Source organism: Camelus bactrianus, chromosome 7 (genome assembly GCF_048773025.1).
Source record: "Camelus bactrianus isolate YW-2024 breed Bactrian camel chromosome 7, ASM4877302v1, whole genome shotgun sequence".
NCBI lineage: Eukaryota > Metazoa > Chordata > Mammalia > Artiodactyla > Camelidae > Camelus > Camelus bactrianus.
Window position 1 is genome coordinate 51,120,808 of NC_133545.1, and position 22,765 is coordinate 51,143,572.

General features: G+C 38.7%; 2 protein-coding genes and 1 long non-coding RNA gene across 6 annotated transcripts in view; 1 reads left to right on the forward strand and 2 right to left on the reverse strand.

Annotated features, from left to right (window-relative positions):
• LOC141578161 (uncharacterized) overlaps positions 1-10,830 on the reverse strand; it is a 404,029-nt gene extending 393,199 nt beyond the window's left edge. The window contains exon 1 of the long non-coding RNA XR_012508185.1: positions 10,576-10,830. This is a non-coding gene — a long non-coding RNA (uncharacterized LOC141578161). The remainder of the gene's footprint in view (positions 1-10,575) is intronic.
• On the forward strand, positions 2,442-13,805 carry AGR2 (anterior gradient 2, protein disulphide isomerase family member). 4 transcript variants are annotated; one of them, XM_010967158.3, is made up of 9 exons: positions 2,488-2,529; positions 4,782-4,840; positions 5,245-5,390; positions 5,653-5,716; positions 5,835-5,887; positions 7,257-7,330; positions 9,531-9,594; positions 11,858-11,941; positions 13,508-13,805. In XM_010967158.3, exons 3-9 carry the CDS (start codon positions 5,252-5,254, stop codon positions 13,555-13,557), a joined length of 528 nt encoding a protein of 175 aa, XP_010965460.1. In that variant the 5' UTR covers positions 2,488-2,529; positions 4,782-4,840; positions 5,245-5,251; the 3' UTR covers positions 13,558-13,805. The 4 variants fall into 4 exon arrangements, with proteins under 4 accessions (XP_010965458.1, XP_010965459.1, XP_010965460.1 ...); XM_010967160.3 differs by having other exon boundaries at positions 2,496-2,547; XM_010967156.3 differs by lacking the exon at positions 4,782-4,840 and having other exon boundaries at positions 2,442-2,529.
• Positions 13,806-19,565: 5,760 nt separating this feature from the next.
• The window catches only part of TSPAN13 (tetraspanin 13), a 31,662-nt gene continuing 28,462 nt past the window's right edge, over positions 19,566-22,765 (reverse strand). The window contains exon 6 of the mRNA XM_010967155.2: positions 19,566-20,627. Within this exon, the coding sequence (XP_010965457.1) occupies positions 20,553-20,627 (75 nt within the window). The 3' untranslated portion in view covers positions 19,566-20,552. The remainder of the gene's footprint in view (positions 20,628-22,765) is intronic.

Below are 22,765 nucleotides of genomic sequence, written 5' to 3' on the forward strand. Positions count from 1 at the left end.
GTTGGGAATGTAGCTTGGTGCAGTTGTTATGGAAAACAGTATGGAGAGTCCTCAAAAGATTAAGAATAGACTTACCATATGATCCAGCAATCCCACTCCTGGGCATATATCCAGAGGGAACCTTAATTTAAAAAGATACATGCACCCCAGTGTTCATAGCAGCACTATTTACAATAGCCAAGACATGGAAACAACCTAAATGTCCATCGACACATGTCTGGATAAAGAAGCTGTGGTATATTTATACAATAGAATACTACTCAGCCATAAAAAATAATAAAATAATGCCATTTTCAACAACATGGATGAACTTGGAGATTGTCGTTCTAAGTGAAATAAGCCAGAAGAAGAAAGAAAAATACCACATGACATCACTTATATGTGGAATCTAAGGAAAAAAAGACAAACTTATTAACTAATGAGAAACAGACTCACAGACATAGAAAACAAACTTATGGTTACCAGAGGGGAAGGGAATGGGAAGGGATAAACTGGGAGTTTGAGATTTGCAGATACTAACTACTATATATAAAATAGATAAACAACAAGTTCATACTGTATAGTACAAGGAACTGTATTCAATATCTTGTAGTAACTTATGGTGAAAAATATGAAAAAATAATATGAAATAATAAGTAATATGTATGACTGAAGCATTATGCTGTACACCTGAAATTGACACAATATTGTAATCTGACTATACTTCAATAAAAATATATATATACAGAAAAAATAATAAAATAGAGTAAAACATTAAAAAAAAGGAAATTAGAACACAGATAGGTGCAGAGGGATGACCATGTGAAGACATAGAAAGAAGATGACATCCAGAAGCCAAGGAAGCACACCTCAGATGAAGTCAAACGTGCTGATCCCTTGATCTCAGACTTCCAGCCTCCAGAACCCTGAGAAAATAAATTTCTGCTATTTAAGCCACCCCATCTATAGTGCTTTGTTATACAGCAGACCTGGCAAACTAATATACCAAGTACTTTCCCATGTCTTAACTCATTAAAATCTCATTTAATACTCAAAACAGTCATGTTTGGTAGTATTATCCCCATTTTACAGATAAGGACACTGAAGTTTCAGAGATGTTAAATCATGTCTCTGAGATCCTCCAGAGAGGATCACAAGGATGCAGGACTCAGACGGGAATCTTACGATCCCAAATCCTGCCCACTTTCCGCTCTTAGCACGTGATGGACTAGATGACACCAGAGCTTTGGTCTCAGCAATGCCCTAAACAAGTTGTGGGACCTTCCGAAAGTCATTAATTTTTTAACATCTTCATTTTTTTTTTTTACTTACAGAGTGAGGGGGTTGAATTGACTAATCTAAAGGTTAAATAAACTGAATCTACATAAAAGGCTCTCTACTTTTAAAAGTTGAGTTCAAATCACTGTTTTTAATCAAACTCCTAAAGAAATGACTTCTATAAATTTATTTAGAATTGAAAAGACAGCATTTTGGGAATCACTTCCTATTTTGCCCGCAGAAATTAACGGTCTATCAAAAATGTACATACTTGAAAATGTTTTGAAATATTATAATCTTAACTCATTTCAAAAATAATTTTTATAGAGCCTGAATCCCATTAGTTAATTTTCCGTTATTAAAGATTTCTCCATTCTGAACTTTGAAGGATTGTATGTAGTTTCACGAAAACACAGGATTAAAGTTTTATACAGAAAATTTGAGTTCGCTCTGAAAATGTTGAGTGAACAACTGTACAATCTTGAATGAGAAAAAGTAGTCACAGATCTTAGTTTCTAGGTCTGAAAGACGGTGTAGATGGCTTCCTGCACGCCTAGGAGGAAAGCTTGTCATTAAATCAGAGAATATCCATGAAATACCTCTGCGTTCTTCGGAGGATAGTTGCTACAAGGCATTTAATAAAAATTCATAGTATTAGGGTATCTTTTTTCAATAACTTCCTAGTTTAAAAATATTATGTGAATGCTTGATTTGTGTTTTTTTCCACATCTATAGTAAATGTACATTTTGTTTGCCAGGAAGAGGAAGTATATTGTGTAAAATAATTTCTACTATAATGGAGGATAGCAGGTTATATGACTAGGCGTTAGAATTGTGAATCATCTCTTGTGGGTTTTCAACTAGAGGCAATCTGCCCAAGAGAGAGAGAAAAAAAATTCTACAAACCACAAACTCCAACCAATCACATAAAGACAAATCAGCCTGCAGACAAATCAAACGTCTTCGTTTAAAGCTTACCTGGAGTTGGCACTCTGCCCATCTTTTCCAAATCTCTTAACAGTATAACTCCACAGAGTTACAAGCAGGCATAATGGAAGGCATGCCCTTTACAACGTTATTTTTCAAAGCAAGGAATGCTTTAGCTCAGGGAAGAGTTGGAAAAAGAAAAGATCCTTTCAGAGTTTGCAACACATGAATACGGGATTAGTGGGTGGGGCTGAGGTGTGCTCAGGTGCATAAATAGAGGCTTGGGCTGAGCCAGCGCACTAGGAAGCTTGGACTGCGTTGAGGCCGCCTGGCTCACAAAGACAGGTGGGTGGGGACATCCAGGTAAGGCTCCTGACAGCCGCGTTAGAAGGGCACTTGTTAGCATGCGCTTTGGCCTCTGGTTACTGTGTAAAGTTGCAGGCAATCAACAGGCAAAGGAGTGCAGTTCCAAGGGCAGCGAAATGGGATTTGGAGAAGGAATAAATGGAATTTCCACCAAAGGCTTCCTGGAGCCTGTCTTTGGCAGAGCTATGTTCCTGAGCTTGCTTTCTCCTTTAGGAAATAAGAAGTTTAAGAGTAAGTGAACTCTAGGAGTTTTCAAGCCTGGCACAGAGCCCAGGGTCTTCTGTCTCAGTGACTGTGCCCCGATCACCATCTCATAATGCTCTGCTTCTCTCTCACTCACTAAAGCAAAGACCCGCAGGACTGTGAAATCTCAGCTCAGACTGGCTTTTTGGAACTGCAGTTCAGAATATGATTGCAAATCAGAAAACAGTTTTCTTTCTCTGTCTGATATGAAGACATTCCCTGTTGCTTTTTCAATCTTTAAATTCACGAGATAGGCTGTGAGAGATCTAGTTGCTTTCCTGAAGCATTTATGAATGGGGACACCAAAACCTCCTGCAAGTCATTCCTTGTTAAAGATAAGAAGACAGGGATACAGTGACCAGTAAAAGTCCTGGTTTCTTAGCATGTGTGTGTATGTCTCCAAATTATCACTGTCTTCCACGGTTAGCTTTCTGGCTTGAGGTGGTTTGTGCAGGAAGTTTGCAGAGCACAGTCTGTGTGTATTATGAAAACTCAGTAGAGTGAATCTCAGAAAGACAGCTCAGAGCAGGATGTTTGTACAGCAGGAGTTCTGTTCGGCTCCCTTGAGTCATCCTGCCATAAAACACGTATAACAGATCAATAGTTCCAATCTGTAAGCTGCGGAGTTACAGCAAAAGGTCCTGATAGCCGCTTGCACAATGAGAATTGCCAATGGACTACATAAATACTTCACCACCAGTTTACTGTTACTTTTTCTAATGTACATTAGATGCTGTTGCTATAAATTAAATGCAAAATCAAATGTTTGTTGATGAATTTAAAGCTGTTATTTGCATTCTGAATCAACTAATATTCCAAAAATATAATTATTCTCACATAAAGATTCTTGGTTTTGTTGTTTACCTTAAAAAAGAAATCTTTGTACTAAGAGGGCTGGGAATTGTTGACTTGTAGTGCACTTGAAGTGTTTCTGCAAAACACTGAATACAAAAATTGTTATTGGCATTTCTGTATCTTTCTGGGTACAGAAAATGAAGAAAGTATATTTCTTTTTTGCTTATGTCTTTTTTGAGTGAGACATTGTGTAGCTATGTACTATGACATGGATAATAACTGGTCAGTTTAATATAAGGCACTATCTGGATTTGGTAACTTGGCAGTGCCTTTCTTTTTTTAAACTGGCTAACGCTTAGCAAAGGTTTGCACTCAAGCAATCAGAACGTGAGAAATTTTACCCCTTAAAAACACTAAGCATTGATAGTCCATCTTGCTTCCTTTGTGGAGTTCATTTGATTTAATTTGAAACCTACTTCACAAGCGTAGACTTGCACACACAGTATGAGAACCAGGTGTTTCTTTTTAAGCAATTTCAGTCTTTGGCTTTACTAGCATCCCAGGTCTCCAGCTTTGCGTGGATAACCATAGTGATTTGCTTGTGCAGCTCACTTTGCTAGGTGGCTCACTCCCTCACCCACTCATGGATCTTATCTTGCTATTCACTTTCCTGTTCATAAACCTGCTTAACAGTAGTATAATATTCCCTGAGAATTAACTTTGAAATACTGGAAAGGAGAACAAAATTAACAGAGACATCTATGGGGTTGGTTTCTCTGTGTTATGAGTCACATAGAATATTTTTGTGCACTAAAGTGCATGCCCACAACTACCTACCTATACAGGCCCATGTAGAGAGTCAAAGAATTATTTCACTGGAAGAAATTTGTACTGATATATTTTAATCAACTTACAACCAATATATAGAGTTTGAGTAAAGGTTACACCAGGGAGAGAGTTGCGTGGGTGCAAGTCTTTGTTAAAAGATAAAGTTGGCAGTTTCTAAACGAAATTAGGAGTCATAATACTCAGGTCTTATTCTTCAATCGTAACGTCCCCATCTTAACAAAATGTTAAATAAGTATGTATGTTTAGGGTGATTTTTTTCCAGAGGGGAAGCACTGTAAAATGGAAAGATCCAAAAGCTTTGGTTCTATGCCCATCTGATTCATCTTCATTTCTCTGAATTTCAGATTCTCCATCTACAAAATTAGGCATTGAGGAGGTGGGAAAAGAGGAGATAGCCCTCAAGGTGACTTCTAGTACTAAAATTTTTAAAATATAAAATTTGAAAGCATATTTCCTTAGCTATAAGAATATATATACCTATCTACTTATTTTCTTAAAATATATAGATATCTGTATCTATTTCCATATCATAATTTCTGTGAAGAATCTTCATCAGTATATTTATATCTGTATGGAGCTATATCTACATCTATACATAGAGAGAGAAAGAGAGCGAGATATCATAGTATTATTCTTAGGAAAATTCTGTGGAAGGTAGTTTTTCACTCTAACTTCATGTGTTCAGTCTCATCTAAGCCTCAATTCCTGTTGTGTCCCATGGTTGTGATTCAACATGAAGGTTTGGAAGACTGCTAGTTCCCTTTTATTTTACTGACTTTTTGCTTATTTGTTTGTCTTCCATATCAGATCCGTCATGGAGAAGATCTCAGTGTCAGCTTTCTTGCTGCTTGTGGCCCTCTCCTACACTCTGGCCAAAGACACCACCATCAAACCAGGGGCTAAGAAGGACACAAAAAACTCTGGACTCAAACTGCCCCAGACCCTCTCCAGAGGTAGGAGTCAGCTTCTTGTCACTTCCAGTAATTCTTAATTGGGAGATTTAACTCTTGGTGCTGAGAGTTGTGTGCTGAACATATTTTCTTTAATGCGTTTGTTCTAGATTTATCAAAGTTTATAACTGTTTCTGCTTTCCCTGGAGGTTTTTCCTCTTCTTCAGTATCAAATCTGTACTGATCCTAGATTTACCCCTGCTTTTCAACAGCTTTGGGTCTGAAAATATAACAGCTTTAAATGTACTGGTTCATTTTGTTCTAGGTTGGGGTGATCAACTCATCTGGACTCAGACATATGAAGAAGCTTTGTTCAAATCCAAGACAAGGTAAAGACAAGTTTTGCAGCATTCTCTCAAAGCTCTCAAGAGCACCATCTAGTGATCTTTAACTCTCCATAAAATCCTACTTATTAAAGATTATCCCATCTCTCTTTGTCTCCTAAAGCAACAAACCCTTGATGATTATTCATCACTTGGATGAATGCCCACACAGTCAAGGTAATTTACACTTCTAAATATAATTTCCTTTATAGGCTTTTAGCTTTAGGGCCAGGGTCCAGATCACTCATCTCTATATATCCTTAGCACCTCACACAATTGAATAAAAAAAGAATATTTTATGAACAAAAACATATTTTAAAGTCACTTCAAATATGTCCACATTTTGTGTTAACCACTGGTTCACATTAGAAACAACAACAGCAGCAAAAACAAGCTCTAGAATTCATTCTCAACTTCCTGCTTTCTCTTACAGCCTGCATCTAATACATCAGCCAACACCAGTGCTTTACCTTCACAATCTATCCAAAAGCCAGCACCAGCCTCACGGGCAAGCCCTGCTACACTCACACAGGGCCCAGTGCTCAGGAGCTTCCTATGCTTGGCGTAAAGCTCTGTTGTTGCCGTCTTAAGAGTCATAACAATTTTTGAACAAGGGGCTTTCTACTGTCATTCTGCACTGGGATCCTTATATGACGTAGGTCCTGCCCAAATCTAGCCACTTCCTGTTTCCTCATTGCTACTGCCCTGGTCCAAACTAAGATCACATCTTGCCTAGAATCCTGTAACGGGCACCTGTCTGGTCGCCCTACAGTCAGTTCTCCATGCAGGAGCCAGAGTGAGGCTGTGAAGCATAAATCAGATCCTAACACTCATGTGCTCGAGTGGCTTCTCATCACTTGAGAATTTAAAATTCAACCCATGCTCCTGACCACGGCCCACAAGGCTGGACATGATCTCACCCCTGGCTACATTTCCTTGCTCACGACCCTCCCCTTGTTTTCCCTTCACTCCAACTACCCTGGCCTTTGTGTTTTTCCCCAAACATCTGAGCCCATTCCCGCCTCAGGGCTGTTGCTCCTGCAGCCCCCTCTGCCTTGTGTGAGGTACCCAACATCTCAGAAAGCATCACTCTCTCACTTCAGTGTCACCTCCTCAGAGGTCTACCCTGACCCTCTGTAACCCTTAAACCTCTTGCTTTATTTTTCTTCAAAGCACATATCTCCACCTAAAATTATTAGATACTTACTTTACTGCCTTGTTTACAGTCTGTCTCCTACATAAGCATTTGACCTCTATAAAGAAAGCACATTACTTTTTTTCATTGCTCTCCTCATGTGTACAGTGCCTACCACATAGCAGCCACTCAATAAATATGGATTGAAAAAAATTAACTAAAAAAAAATTAATGGATGAATGAATGAGTGATGGATTGAATGACAGAAGCAAAGTCAGTCAATGGCCTAGACAGTACTTCACTAATCATTTGTTGAAAGGGCAGAGTTGAATACTGTATTAAAAATACAGTTCAATATAAAATGTAACAGAGAGCAATGATTGCTTAATGATTTTTTTCTTTCTATTATAGCTTTAAAGAAAGTGTTTGCTGAAAATAAAGACATCCAGAAATTGGCAGAGCAGTTTGTCCTCCTCAATCTGGTTGTGAGTTTACTTTTCATCATCACCGCCATTTCTCTGTGGCTTAGTATTTGAAACAGATGATTCATTTTTCCTATACCTCTTCATCATACCACATTGCCTGGGATCTGTTCCAAATGTCTCATCTCATAGATTAGACAGAAAAGATTTGATTCCACTTAGTAATACGGCAATAAGCTAGGCAAAGTGAAAAAAAAAAATCTTACACAAAAATAGTGTTCCTCAATTTACAGGGAAGTGACCATTAGCAAGAATATTAGAAGTTAGAACCACAGGGCTTCTTGACTGACAGAGGTGAGCACGAGAGTCAAATCTAGAAGAGTGCTCTTAATGAAATAGGGAAGAAAGAAAGAAGAGCTTTTTTGAAAAGTGTGGACCAAGCTGATAAATTCAGCGTGGGACATGTTGAGTTTAATGATGAGGTACCTGGGGCATGGCTGTCTACATAGGCTGGACGTTGTTGCACGTGTGGGGAAGATATGAGAATTACCAGCGTGCAGGTGTTGATTAAAGGCAGATATAGATGAAATTGTGCAGAGAGAATATAAAATGTAAAACAGAACAAGGTCAGGTAGAGAATCACCAAGTCACTAATATGAAGGAGTAAAAGGAGGAAGAGGAGCCTGGGACGGGAGGTGAGTGAGGAAGGACTGCTGGCGTAGATGCTCCTTGAAGAAACCAACCTGTCAACCTGCGAAGAGGATGAGAGAAAGCGAGAGAGGGAGAAGCTCAGGGGACATATGGTTGGGTAGAGCAGTTTTAGGGGTGGTTTATTGACTGTTTGCTTTTGGAAAGAAAGTCCTGTTTGTGTACGGAGTAGAAGAACTTGTAAAGGCAGCAAGCTTGACCATCAGAGGGGCTGGGGATGAAGTCAGGTGGGAAAGCATGAGGCTACAGCTTTCTGGACTCAGACATATGAAGTGGAATTTGGAATGGATTGCACAGCTGGAGCGCTGTCTCTTCCAGGGAGAGAAGGGACATGGACTAAAGCTACTGGGGAAAGGGGAACAGGGAGGAATTTGCAAATGACAAAAACCTTCCAATTATTACAGCAACAGAAAAAATCTTGACCGCAGGAGAGTATTATTGCCTTCAAAATAAATCCTATCTAATCCCACATGATTGGCAAGGTAACTGCTCTAAAAACCAAACTGGTATCATGGTACTTATAACACCCCTCCCACGGCTCTTATCTATATATGAATAAATGTACGCACTGTGGCATCATATGCAAGACCACGCACGAGCTGACCCCTGAAGTACCTTTCTAGCATCTTCCCTCACCACCGCCTCATGCATCCCTATACTTTAGTCCCATCCAAACACTTGGTTCTAGAAAGTGCTATGCCTTTCCTCTACCTTTGTATCATCTGTCCCCCCTCTTGCCTGGAGTGATCTCATTTTCTATGCAACTGAGTCCTATTCATTTTTTAAATATTCCTCTTTACCCACTTCAGAAAGTCCTAGTGGAACCTGCATCCTGGGTTAAATAACCTGCTCTGGGCACTCGATGCACCTGTATACCCTCCATCATAATATTTCACCCACCAGATTCTCAATATTCACTTTCCTACTGGTATCTCCCACTATACAGTGCACTCATTAAAGATAACTACTGTATATTTCTTTTTTCTGCAAGGGGAGGTAATTAGGTTTATTTATTTATTTAATTTTTTGATGGAGGTATTGGGGATTGAACCCAGGACCTTGTGCATGCTAAGCATGCACTCTACCACTTAAGCTGTACCCTCCCCCCTGTAAATTTCTAAATAAAGACAACTCTAAATTTAAAAACTGATAAATGAATAAGTGAATGCTCAAGATAATCCTATTTGTTTCTGCAGTTTCTCCAAAAACGACTTCCATTTTTTTCATTAATCTGTTTCCTCCTACTTCATCCAAGATGTCGTCCCCAGACACTGTAATGCCTTCCAAATTCTCCCTTCTTGAACTTTTTTGCTCATTGTTGTCACCTACATCAGCTCTTTACCTCATGTTCTGTGTCACCATCTGCTCTATCTTGTTTATTATTTCAAGCATGTCACTTGCCTCCCCACCTACATTATAAACTCTCTGTGTTAGAGATGTCTTATAGTGTCTTAAGGTGCCTAGCCCAGAAATGGACACATTTTTCTTTTAACAAATTTGAAAACAACTGAAGAATAAATAGACTAAAAACTGCTTTTTTTTTTTTAAACCTTAGTATGAAACAACCGACAAACACCTTTCTCCTGATGGCCAGTATGTCCCCAGAATTATGTTTGTTGGTAAGTAAAAGTGACAATGAGGTAAAATACACTAAGAAAATCATAGAAGTGCCTCCACATCTCTTCCTCCATCCCCGCTCCAGCCCTCCCCTGCTGCTCCACCATGGCCAAGGCCACTGTCAGATTCTAGCAAGGGGTTTCACATGACTTTCACTTTCACATTTTCATTAGAAAATGCAGGCTTCTGTTTCCATACATGCCATTTTTTCTTATCTGCTAATTTTAACTTTTCCTCTTCTGCCACAAGGACACCTGAGAAAGAAGCACCCTGCTAACTGTTTAAGTGGGTGAATCATTCTCCTGAATTGTGTCAGGCCTGTAAATATTTCTAATCAGGCCAACTTTTGATTTGTGTGTTGGGTCTTTCTGACATTTTTTGGAATTATTCTTGGGCAAGTTGTGAATATGGGCTGAAAGAAATCAAAGCAGCCATGTTCCCCTAGTCAGCCGGTACTTTTCATATGCCGTTCCCTCTGCTGGAAAGCTTTTCCTGCTTCACCTTCTGTAGCCCCACGTCACCTAGTTAATCACTGTCGTTCACTGACCTGCTTAAACTCCCACTAGGTGCTCTTGTGGCACGGTGTTCCTCTCAATGGTCACTCTTTCCTCGGTTACAATTTTGCATTTATTGGGTAATCGTTTAATAAATATTTCCCCCCTCCCATGGGGCAGGGACTAGACCTATTGCTGTTCACCATCATATTTTCAGCATGACCCTGTGGTAGACTCACAACATATATTTTAAATGATTGAACAAATGAGTTGAGTTTGGCTTTGATGAAAGTGATACTGATAAAAGGACCAGACATCATTAAATCCATTACCGAGCCAAGCTCACTCTGCTCAAGTGCTTCATCTATGTAATTCATCCAAGTTCACATTAACATATGAAAAAGTGAAGGAAGAAAAGGAAGAAGGCTGAACTGGGGCTCATTTTATAGATTTGATGTTGTTAGGATTTAGAAAATTTAGAAAACTTACACTGAAAGGGTCCTTGTCGGTCATCCAGGCACTCTTTTCGCAGTATTCCTGTCGAAGGGCATTTTAACCCCTGTTTGAGTCCTTCGGTCATAAGAACCAAGTCCCAGGCAGCTTGCTCTTCCTGCTCAGTAGTTCTCCACCCGGCCAGCAGGTTCGAATTGCCTGGAAGCTTGTTAAAAATCAAGCTGCACAGGCCACACCTGAAACCAATGAAATCAGAATTGCAGGAGGCGGGACACAGGTGGGCCTTTTTGGGGAAGCTCTGCATTGGATCTCAGTGTGCAGCCAGGGTTGAGAGCTTAAAAAGCTTTTCTTATGTTAATGTATCAGGAAGATTAGACCCTGTATTTGTATCCTCTGCACCAAGGAAGAGTGGAGTAGGTCTTAAGTCTTCCTCGAACAAACATAATGTCTGTTTCATGCATTTATGTTTGCTAAGCCTAGTCCTCACATTCTGAAATGACAGTCACTGTCCACTCAAGTCTGGTAACAGACTTCGCATTCTTGCGGCTGGGTCCCGTGTGTCCTCTTCATCTAATTTTCAGGACATTTTCAATCACTTCTTAAGGCAAAGTTCTAGACCTCTGTGTATCCTAGTACCTCCCTTTTGCATGCATCTTATTTATACCTTTTTTCTTCTTTAATTGATAACTTCAAGTTAAATATAAAACATGAAAAAGAAAAAAAAGATTTAAACCTAGAAGAATATATGTATAAGGGAAGACTCCTAAATCTGTATTTTAAAAATGCAGCTAGTTAACAAAAGTAAAAACAGAGAGGGCACTACACACTTATTTTACCTTTTGCTGCTCTTAAGGGCTTGCTTTCTTTTATTCATTAAAAAAAAAGACAAGGCTGGTTTTGAAAACTAGCATTTGATGAGAGTTTCTAGTTATCTAGGTTGCTCTTGGTAACAAATTTCAATTACAATGTAATCCTTTCAAAAGTTTAAAATAATTCTTTAGTAAAGAATTCCAATGTTTCCACCAAAAAACCAAAACACCACCCCAACAATGGATATTACCCTATTTCCAGGTTGCTATAGACAGGACTGCAGGGTTCGTAACCTTTCCCACAAAAACACTGCGCAACTGTTGAATACTCCCAGCCTGGCTTTGGGTACTGACTGCAGGGGCTGGATGGCAGACTGGATGGAGTAGGACCCCATCCAATGGGACACACTGTTCCTTTCATGGGATGAGGATGACTATGTAGGTTTCATCATGCAATAGAGGTTACTTTGAAACACTGTACTTCATCCCCTTTGGCTTTTTCTTTGTAGATCCATCCCTGACAGTTAGAGCTGACATCACTGGAAGATATTCAAATCGTCTCTATGCTTACGAACCTTCGGATACAGCTCTCTGTAAGTGCTACCCCCTCTGAATATCTGTACTAGAGTCCATATGGGCTGGGGAGAAAAAGCTGGGCTCAGAGACACCAGAGACTCAGTCTCCTAACGAGCCTTGTATCCTCTGGCAAATCACATTTTTTTAATCTAATTTTTCAAAAATCTCAATTAAAGATGAATTATTTAGATGAGGTATATTTTCCTCTAGGAGGATCCAGACTACCTGCTTTTCAGGTTTCTCTTAGGCGTGCTTCACAACTCCTTCAATCACAGAAGTGAGTGCAGCAGTCATTGTGCTATTTGACAGTAACAGTAGCAATCTGCACGCTTTGGTAAATGTTTTTTTCCAAATGACAAAAGCAAAATAATTTAGTCCAGCTTGTTAAAGGTGAACTCAGATTCAACTTTAAAGACCAGTAGGAAAGAGACTAGGGCATAGCTCAGTGGTAGAGTGCACACTTAGTGTGCACAAGGTCCTGGGTTCAATCCCCAGTGTCTCCATTTAAATAAATAAATAATTAATTAATTAAACTAAAGGAAAAAAAAAAAAAGATCAGTAGGAAAGATGGTTCCAAATAGTTGCCAAGATACTCACTTCCCCTGGGATTGCCATAAAATAGGGGAAAAAAAAAAGAGAGAGATTCAAGGCAGATGAAATACCTCAATGGGAAACTGTACCTAGCTGTGACATCTAATTAATCCTCTGGGAAGAAAACTGGATTTTGTCCTAAGGACCATTTCACTCAATGACTAGTGGCTATGTAGACCTGCACTGCCAAATATGCCAGCCATGTGCTTAAGATTAAATTTAAATTAATTAAAAATTTAAAAAGTCAGATCCTTAGACACACTAAACACATTTTAAGTACTCACTGAATAGGCACTGAAAATTTTTCATCACCACAAAAATTTGTATTGGGTGGCTCTGACCTAGAACATTGTGTTGGGAAGGATAGTGAGGCTGTATCTGGGCAGCAGGAAAGATTACCCTGGTCCATTAGCGATGCCTCCAACAGGTGCTGGGAGGACCAGGGGAAACATATTCCAAGTGTACTGGCCATTTCTGAGATAGTAGCATATATCGTAATAAGACTTTGGGCTCCTCATTTAAGGCAGGTATGCTGTATCAGTAACATCACAGGGCCTTGCAGAAAAAGGCAATTTGTAGATACTAACTACTATATATAAAATAAATAAGCCACAGGGTCCTACTATATAGCACAGGAAATTATATTCAATACCTGTAATAGCCTATAATGAAAAAGAATATGAAAAGGAATATGTATAACAAATATATATATAATTGAATCACTTTGCCATACACCAGAAATTAACACAACATTGTAAATCAACTATTACTTCAATACAAAAAAAAAAAAAAAAAACTGGAAGACAAGTGTATTATAATAAAAGCTATTTCACATACTTTTAGAAAAAAAATTTACAATAATAAGATGACCAGCTAGTCACCCTAAGATGAAACAGTGCCCCATTAAACAAGGAATAGAATGCTTGAGTTTGGGAGTATATACATCTACTTATATAATTTCTGATGACTCTTGTGACTTTTTCCCGCATTAGTGCTTGACAACATGAAGAAAGCTCTCATCTTGCTGAAGACTGAATTGTAGAGAAAAAAATAAAACCTACAAACGCTTCCCTCTGTGTTAGGCTTTGAGACTTGGAACCAGAAGAGATATTAGAAGACTGTGGAGAAAGCAGAAGTCCTGGTGAACCTACTGGTTAGATTATGGTGTCATGTTACGAGAGCTTTTATTTTTAAACTTGGTTTTAAGTATACATGTATGAAAACAATATTGGATACTACCATAGTGAGCCATGATTTTTTAAAAAATAAATCCTTTTAGGGGTGTTCAAACTGTTACCTTTTTTCTCCCCCAACTTGGTCTTTCACACAAAAGCTATTCAGTTCATTCACCAAATAGGACTTTTGGACACAAAATGTTCAGAAAAGGGACAAAACGAGTTCAAATAATGAAGACCCAAAACAGTCAAAGTTATCATCTCATCTCACTATAGTTCCTCACTGGGTGACTTGAAGTAGATATGAGCTTGAACAACAGAGGCACCAAATGATATGTTTTAGTGGGAAAGAATATCGAGAAAGGCATCGCAAGAGAATCAGTGCCGAACTGAAGACAACTCCTCTTCACCCCAGCCAGGAATGCCGATGTATACACTTGAATTTAGCAATTCAATTTTAGTTAGATTTTGCTCTCAGAGAAAGCCTCTGATGGGTAGTTTTCTCCTTCAGTTGACTGATCTTGTGAGAAGGGCATTCAAAGAATGTCTGCATCCTTGAACACACCCCAAAGAAACCCTAAGAATCAACCTCAGAATATATGTGTTCCTTAAGGTTTGAGAGTACTGGCCTGAAATAAATCCAGATGATTTGTTCTCATCTTATTCACCAAAATGTGACTGGCTGTGGGAAGAGGAAAGGGCAACGATACCACGTCTTGAGGGGTAGACATCAGAGGTCGCTGCTTATCTTTGGAAAAGTTTAGCGAGGGAGTGGCATCAGATAGGGAGAGACTTTACCTACTTTTAACTCTTTATTCTGCCTGACAAAAGTTAGAACTGTATATTAACTTCTTCCCTACATATTTAATCTCACATTCATTGTTACATACAATTCCTTTATTACCCAACTCTCACTGCCTTCTTTAGTCCCTGAATGGCTGTGGTGATCCATGCAATGCTATGCATATTATCTATTCCTCGTCTTAATTAACTTTTGTTTGTCTGGAGAGATCCTTTTCTGAATAGATCCTTTGGCATTATGAACTTTTCCAGTCAACGCTTTTAAAAATATTTTTCTCTCACACGGTTGTCAAAGAGCTCTGCACAAAGAGGTTCTAAGCATACATTGCTGATTTAATAGTATACAAATCCTCAACAAAAATATCACCAGAGGGACTGGGCGCCCCTCTCCTAAGTAGGTAGCCTACATGTGCTTTAAAAGGTAAAACATCCCATTTAGTAAGCGCTCTGATGGTTAACTGGAGGAAAGAAAGAGTTTCCACTTGAAAACAAAATTTTTTAAGTGAAAGCAAGTTTATTTAGAGAGGTACACATTCCATAGACAGAACGTGGTCTGTCTCAGAAGGGAGAGTGGCCAAATATTTTGAATGACAATTTCTAAGCTATTCAGGTTTCCTCTATCGTACAGCAAAATAATACATGTGTTTTTTTAAATTGGGCTGATGTGTGAAGTAAGATTAAGTCCTTAAAATCCGTTGAATGATAAAATGTTCTTTTAACAACCCATATCATTAAAAATAAATAAATAAATCTTTGAAAATTCAAATGTCAAGGTTGCAAGGAAAACAACTCTTCCTTAGAAAAGCATTAAACACAGAGCAATAGTCATTAAAAAAAGAAAAAGTTGATTGATTTTGACCCAGTTTCCTCTACTTCTGAGAATTTGTCCTAAGGAAATCATTCAAGAGGAACAGTTCTGTGAAGATGCCAATAGCAACATTATTTAAACATACCAAAAAAAAAAAAAAAGGGATAACCTCCAAGTCTAATGATTAACAGCAAGTGCATTATGTTGTCATCCATAAACATAATAGAGAAATAAAAAGCATAAGTGAAAACGAATTTAAGAATTTCTATGCCGTAACTGCAGCTGTAGGAAATGTGCACGTACACAGGTTAGAAAGATAATTTGCAAACATAAAAACTGTTGGTTTAAGCTCGTGGAAATGTTAACAATGCATGTTCTTTCTATCAAACCCTTTATTGTCATCTCACAATCTTTCCTTTGTGTTTAAATAAATGTTAGTGAATCTTAAGAGAGAAATGGAAGGATACTTTAAGACTAGAGTATCATTTCAAACAGTTGACTATGTTGGTAACCTAGTGGGAATGTAAAATGATGTAGCTACTATGAAAAAAAGATGACTGTTCCTCAAAAAATAAATACAGAATTACCAGACAATCTGGTAATTCCAAGTATATACCCAAAAAGATACTTGTACACTCACACTCAGAGCAGCATTATTCACAATAGCTGGGAGGCAGAAGCAAACCAAACATCCATCAATGGATGAATGCGTCAACAAAAGGTGGTATACATACACAGTGAAATATTAGGCAGCCTTTAAAGGAAGGAAATTCTGACAACAGCTGTAACATGGATGAACCTTGAGGACATTATGCTAAGTGAGATCAACCAGTCACAAAACGACAAATACTGTATGGTTTCACGAACATGAATTATGTGGTCAGGTTCATAGAGACAGAAAGTAGGATAGTGGTTGCCGGCAGCTGAGGGGAGGGAGGAATAGGGAGTTACTGTTTAACAGAGTTTCAGTTTGGGAAGATGCAAGTGTTCTAGAAATGGATGACAGTGACAGTTGTACAACAATGTAAATGTAGTTAATGGCACTAAATTACACACTTAAGATGGTTAAAATGATATATTTCATGCTATGTATATTTTACCACATTAATTTTTTTCATTAGTTTTATCTGAGGCCCTATAGCTTAGGGGGGAAAAAAGGACTAACTTTAAAAAAAAAAAAGTGAGTAACAAAAACCATCTGTCAAAGTCATTTACGTACCTGCCTAAACCTTTGTTACCTGTTTCAGAACTGCAGTCTTCTTCCAACGATCACCTGTGACCGACTACCTCTGCTTTGGTTTTCTTTGGTTTGCATTCAGTATTCCTAAGTGGCTACTGAGGTCCTTATACCTAACAATCACTGGTGAGAATGGGAGCTGGGAGGAGAACAGAAAAGCTCAAAGACAAGAACAGAACTTTCCAGTGACCCCCCACCAGCGAGGTGGACTTCAAAGTCCAGATGAAGTCAGCCTAACTTATTAAAAGGCCACTTGTCAAATTGTGACCTCACTGACCTGTAGAAAGCAGATCCTGAAAGTAAAGGTTTCACCCTCCAAGTGATGTCAAAGTCCAGGCTTTGACATAATTTCAACTCACAGGCAACACTCTGAAGCCGTCCTTTGAAAATGAACTCCAAGAGCTGATTTTTCCTAAGGAGAGAAGAGGAGAAACAGCCTGCCACATGGTAGGAGGGTCAACTTTTCTCCTTTCCCACTGTCTGAAGGGTCATTTCAACAACAACAATTGCCCAGTTGTGATCGTGACATTCCAGGAAAACTTTGATATGAAAAGCTCTTTTCTTTTCTCTCTCTCTCTCTCCCTCTTTCTGGGGTCCGGTGGAGGTATAGGGTGAAGGGGACTGCTGGCTGCTCCTTTAAAACTGTTTAGAAAACATTCCTTGAAAACCCACCTTGTCATTGCATCTGGCAAAGAGAGACCAGTGTAAAAATTAACTGCTAGCCTCAAACGTTCTAAGTACAGAACAGAACTGTACACAAATCCCTTCACTTATCCAGAAACCTGGACAACTGAGTCTTTAACTTAACCATCATCTCTAATAAAACAGCTGACATGTGAATGATCCTATTTGTACAATCACGATGCAAAAAAAAAAAAAAAATCTGAAGGTGTTTTTCCCCTAGAAAATACTATGTAGAAATGTGATTCTAACTTTTTCAGAACCAGCTCAACAGCGAAATAGTTTCATACATTTAATGAGTGCATTTCCAAAAGGATGAACACACTTAAAGGGGGTTAAACAAATATTTAGAAAAATTGTGGGAGGAGGTATTTGGCTTAAGGAGGCCAAGAACTCAAAGCCACTCTTTTCCCCATGAAAGGTTCCATTCAGAAACATATTACTTAGGTTGAACACGCATAACTGGTTTTCACACCAAACTCACTCACTGTCGCTTCGATCACACAGTTATCTGAGATGAATTTAAGCCACAGGAGCTCAGACTTCTAGAATTCCTGGCCTGACCTTTTTTTCCCTCTGTATTAGCATTATATTCTATAAAATTTTACCTTCAACATCCAGGCTGACTGGGCAAATGTTCTAAGAAACATTTTTCTAAATGAAATACATAAACAGAGAATAAGAGACTTTTTTAAAGTAGAATTTGTTTTTAATAAATGCTAGGTTTAGGGAAAAAAGGAGCTCTAGGGTCTTGAGTTTGCCTTAAAGCCATTTGTTGTAATTCAGAACACTCCGATTTGAAACTCACCGTCCCCTGAGGCCACATGATGTGTTTGTGGCAACATTTCTGTGCACACAGGCAGTGGCCCTCCTATCACCCTGCGATCAGCCTGACCACCGCAGTCGCCCTCACAGCCATTCAGGATCCAGGACAGACATATTCAGAGTTCAGGAGCCCTCCCAATTCATGCTTCCCAGGCCTGGTTTATAACTGGGTTGCTCTAAATCAGGTCATTGCAATTAGAGCACAGACCAAGGTTATGGGTTGGTTCTCTCTGGAGCAGCCCTTTCCAAGTATAATCATTTGTACCAAGGAAAGTAGTCTATTAGGAAATTCCAGAACCTCATGGTAACTTCAAAATGTAACAAAGCGAACAGGGAAAATACAAAATGCCTTAAAGGAAGACAAAGTCCAAAAATCTCACTTCCTTCATGGTGTCGCTTACAATCTCATCTTATGGTACAAGTGGTAACATTTTGGGGATTGCCCAGAGCTCGAAATGACTTTGAAGGATAGCAGAATACACCACTCCAGGATATGCCTCTTCTGCCCCAAGATTATTTTGAGCTGATTATTTTAGAGAAAGGGACTCAAGAGAAGTTTAGAAATCAAAGTAGTTTACTCTTCCGCAATGTAAATTTACATTTAAATCACCACGTGTAAGGGTGTCTCCTTCTCTGTATCAGGAACAGGGGGAAGATTACAAATCACAAGAATCTTATTTATGGCACTGGCTTAAAATTGCTGTGTAACAAAACTTAGCCTTGTTTACTGTGCTTTTCCTGATAACCTCCCATAAACCGGCCTCCTGACCCTCCCATCCATCCCCCACCCCACCTGACTCAGACCTTTCTTTTGCCTTCAGCTGAAGATGGTATTAAAAGATGGTGGCTTGAGCCATCTCAGGGGTTAACTGGTTTTTCTGGGTATTTCCCATGTATACATCAGGTATACATGTTAATAAACTTCTGTTGTTTCTCTTGTTATCTGTCATTTATCACTTGGGGTCTCAGCCAAGAACTCAGAAGAACAGAGGAAAAATTATTTTTCCTCCCCTACAACAGCCTGGCAACTGTACAAGGGGAATTCAGTTTTCTTGAAAGATGAGCCAGTCTTTCAGAGGCACACAAGTGACACACCCACAGAATGCTTTAAAATTCTGTAGATCAACCATTTATCTTCTTTCTTGGTCTAAAAGCCAACAAAACAATTACCAATAAAATACCATCTACTACATAAAATATAAAACAAGAAATTAGTCATTTTCAGTAACAGGAACAAACTTACATATTTTTCCCAAATAAATATGAGTGACTTTTCTTATAAAAAACAATTTTCACTATGGAGAAAATATTAGACGCTGAAACATTTCAAGAAAAGATTTTGGAATGACTACTAGTAGACATTAGTGCTGAAAGTTAATTCTATGGCCAGATTATACTGGAGCAATACTCAACTCTAGGTCGGTCAAAGAGAACCCCATGCAAAAAGAAAAGAATTCTACTACACTTAATTTATTTACCAATTCTTTCATTACTTTCTTTCAATTCAAACATACATACACAAAGAAGGTTCGCCATACTTTAATTTTTTAATATACAGAACCATGATACTATTTCAATTTCAAATTATGGGAGATCACACTCAAATATGCTCAGATTTGACTAGCTGCTATTACAATACTGAGAAATTTCATGGAAAAGGTATCTAACAATTTATAAGGTAATCAAATATCTTTTTGCTATGTGGGCCAATGCATTAATAGTAACTTGTTTAAAAATGCAGTCTTTTGGACTTTAAATTATTACAAAAAGAATACCAAGATTATTCAGATACAGTCTCTGAATTTCTCAAACTCATTCCACTTTGAAGGCTGAAGGCAAATGTTACACATCAGAACATTCATGAGACCATTTCTCTTTTGTACTTACCTGTAAAAATAAAAAATGAAACCACACTTTCCTATATCTATTTCTAGAATACATTAGAGTAATCAGAAAGCATACTAGAACTAAATTATTACTTTTATGTGAACAATTTTCACCACAATACATCTTTCCTAAGAAGACAAAAAAATGGGAATTTACATTCCCTTACTGAACTTAATGTAATTGAATCTCATACTTTCTGGCTTCAAAAAACTTCAATTCCTTTTTTTTCCCAGGAGGAACTATCTACACAGCACAGTGCCACATATACTTAATTGTTCCAGTGAGATGTATATTTAAATTCACAATATGATTAACACAGTAGTGCCATACAAAGTTCTTCTGCAGGTAAAAATGCTAAGAAAGGCCACAGTGGACAGTGCCAGACACTGTGAATACAGTAGATTACAAGTACCACTGAGGTTCAGAGGAGACCACAAGTTTCAGATTTTTTTCAGCAATGGAAAAAGAAAACCATCTAGAGAAACATAAATGTAAAAAATCTAATTCCACTGTCAATAATGTAATTTTTCAGACACTGGTTCCTTAAACAGGCAAATTAGCTTAACTTAAAGTTGGAGGAAGTGTACAAGATCAGAATAGGAAAGATTTTCCTTGTTCTCTCATCAAAGGAATGCACTGGGATTAGCACGAGGATCTTTCTGGTTCCTGTATCTGTAGGTCAGCCACACACCCAGGATCTGGAATGGAAGAAAGAAAAGAAGAAAGAGTAACAGCTGTGTATGTGTCTTCCATTTATCTGGAAACTCTGAAGGACCCTGTGTTATTTGTTCCAAGAGGAAGAGATTTCTTTTTCTTTTTAAAATGTAAGTAAGTAACCCAAATTAGAGGCCCTAACAAAAATCAATATGAACGTTGTGGTAGACTGAGTAACAGCCCTCCAAGGAAGTCTACATCATAATCCCCAGAACCTGCAAATATGGGACCTCACATGGTAACAGGGACTTTGGGACATGACTGAGTTAAAGACCTTGAGACAGGGAGATTAGCTGGGTGGACTCTGTGATGTAATCACAGGGATCCTTGCAAGAGGGAAGCAGTAAGGACAAAATCAGAGATGTAGACAAAAGGCCATGTGATGACAGAAGCACTGGGAAGCAGAGTCAGAGATAGGAGATGCCATGCTGCTGGCTTTGAAGATGGAGAAAGTCAAGTCAAAGCAGAACCACGGAATGCAGCAGCCTCTAGAAGCTGAAAAAGGCAAGGAAGCACATTTTCCCCTCCAGCCAACAGAAGGAGCCTCCATTTTAAACTTCTGACCCCCAGAAGTGTTAAGATGAAAACGTGTATGGCTTGAAGCTACCACATTTGTTATCACTTGTTAGAGCAGCAATACGAAGCTAACACAAACACTGAATTGTCTTCACAGCTGAAAATATCACAGAAATTCTGTTCATTCAGAAATAAACTGGGTTCAGCAAAAAGTAGGCAATAATAAAAATTCTACAATAAACACATTTTACAACACAGATCATAAAAAGGTTCTAAGTCCTACCTCTCCAGGGCTGGGGGACATACACTTTTCCAAAAGGAGTAAGTGGTTACTGTGCCAATTCCTACACCACATTCACTAAAGAGTTAGCCAACATAACTTATTTTTTAAATTAAGAAATGCATTCATTCTGTTTCTGCTCCCTCGATGTTGATTTATTTAAAATAAGCAAAAAATTCTTAGAGTGAAAACAACACAAAATTTTAATGGAGCAAAATAAGTTTCAGATTATATTTCCCACTTTAGATCTGTAAATATTTTGTTCATTTGACTTCATAACTACTCATTAGCCCTTTAAACTATTCCTAGAGAATGATGGTAAATCCAAAATTTTTTCCATTTCCCACAGTAATAATTCCTCGGTTACTGTAAAATTCATGACTGGCAATGTTTATACGGACAATACATAAGGGCTGATGGAGTTATGGTCTGTGTGTTGAATCAAGAAAGATAAGTCTAATATAAGGAAGTGGAAAGTCTGGTTTGGAGTTGGTATGATGGGGGTAAAAGGAATTTACTAAACAAACACGCCTAGAGTACTTTGTGACTGGCCCTGTTCTTCACGCTTTTTCAATTCATACAATTCAACCAAAAGCCCTGCATGATAGGAACAGTTATCATCCTCCTTTCACCAGTGAAGGAACTGAGGCAGCACAAGGTTAAGTAACAGGTTAACAGTCACACGGGTCATGAGTGTTAGAACCGGGGTTCAAATCTGGAGTCCAAGCTCTTTATCACACTTGTGGTGTGCTGTGAAAATCTGATGCGTCCCAGGTCATTCCCAGACAAACGTGCCACCTACCCTTTCAGGCATGCTGACTGTTACATGCTGAAATACTCACACACCTGTTGCCAAGCAGCTACTTCTCCGACACCCCCAGCCTGCCAGAGCGTCATTTCCCTGACCCTGCCTCAGACATGCTGGCACACAGGGAGCTTCCTGTTAGAATTTTTGAGGTGGTTAAATATTTCGATTATCGCCCCTGGATACACACCAACAGTGTAAGTCACAGTTCGTAAGGGAAACAAAGCAACCTATTAAGTACTCATAATCTGGAGCCGCATTTTACCCAAATTCAATTCTTCCAATTCGGCTGTGACAGAAGGGGACAATCTTTTCGGGCAAGCCACTGCTGAACAACACTATCACCTCCCTGCCTCCCAGGGAGGGTGCGGAAAGGAAGCCACACCCAAAACGCAAAAAGATCAAAGTCAGATAACTACTTAGGTTTTCAGGTCACAAAGGTGCTAGAGATTTTAAGCTTTTCTAGGGTAACTTGACTAGACCTGATCACGAGCTCTGCTGGATGAGTCAAGAACGTACAC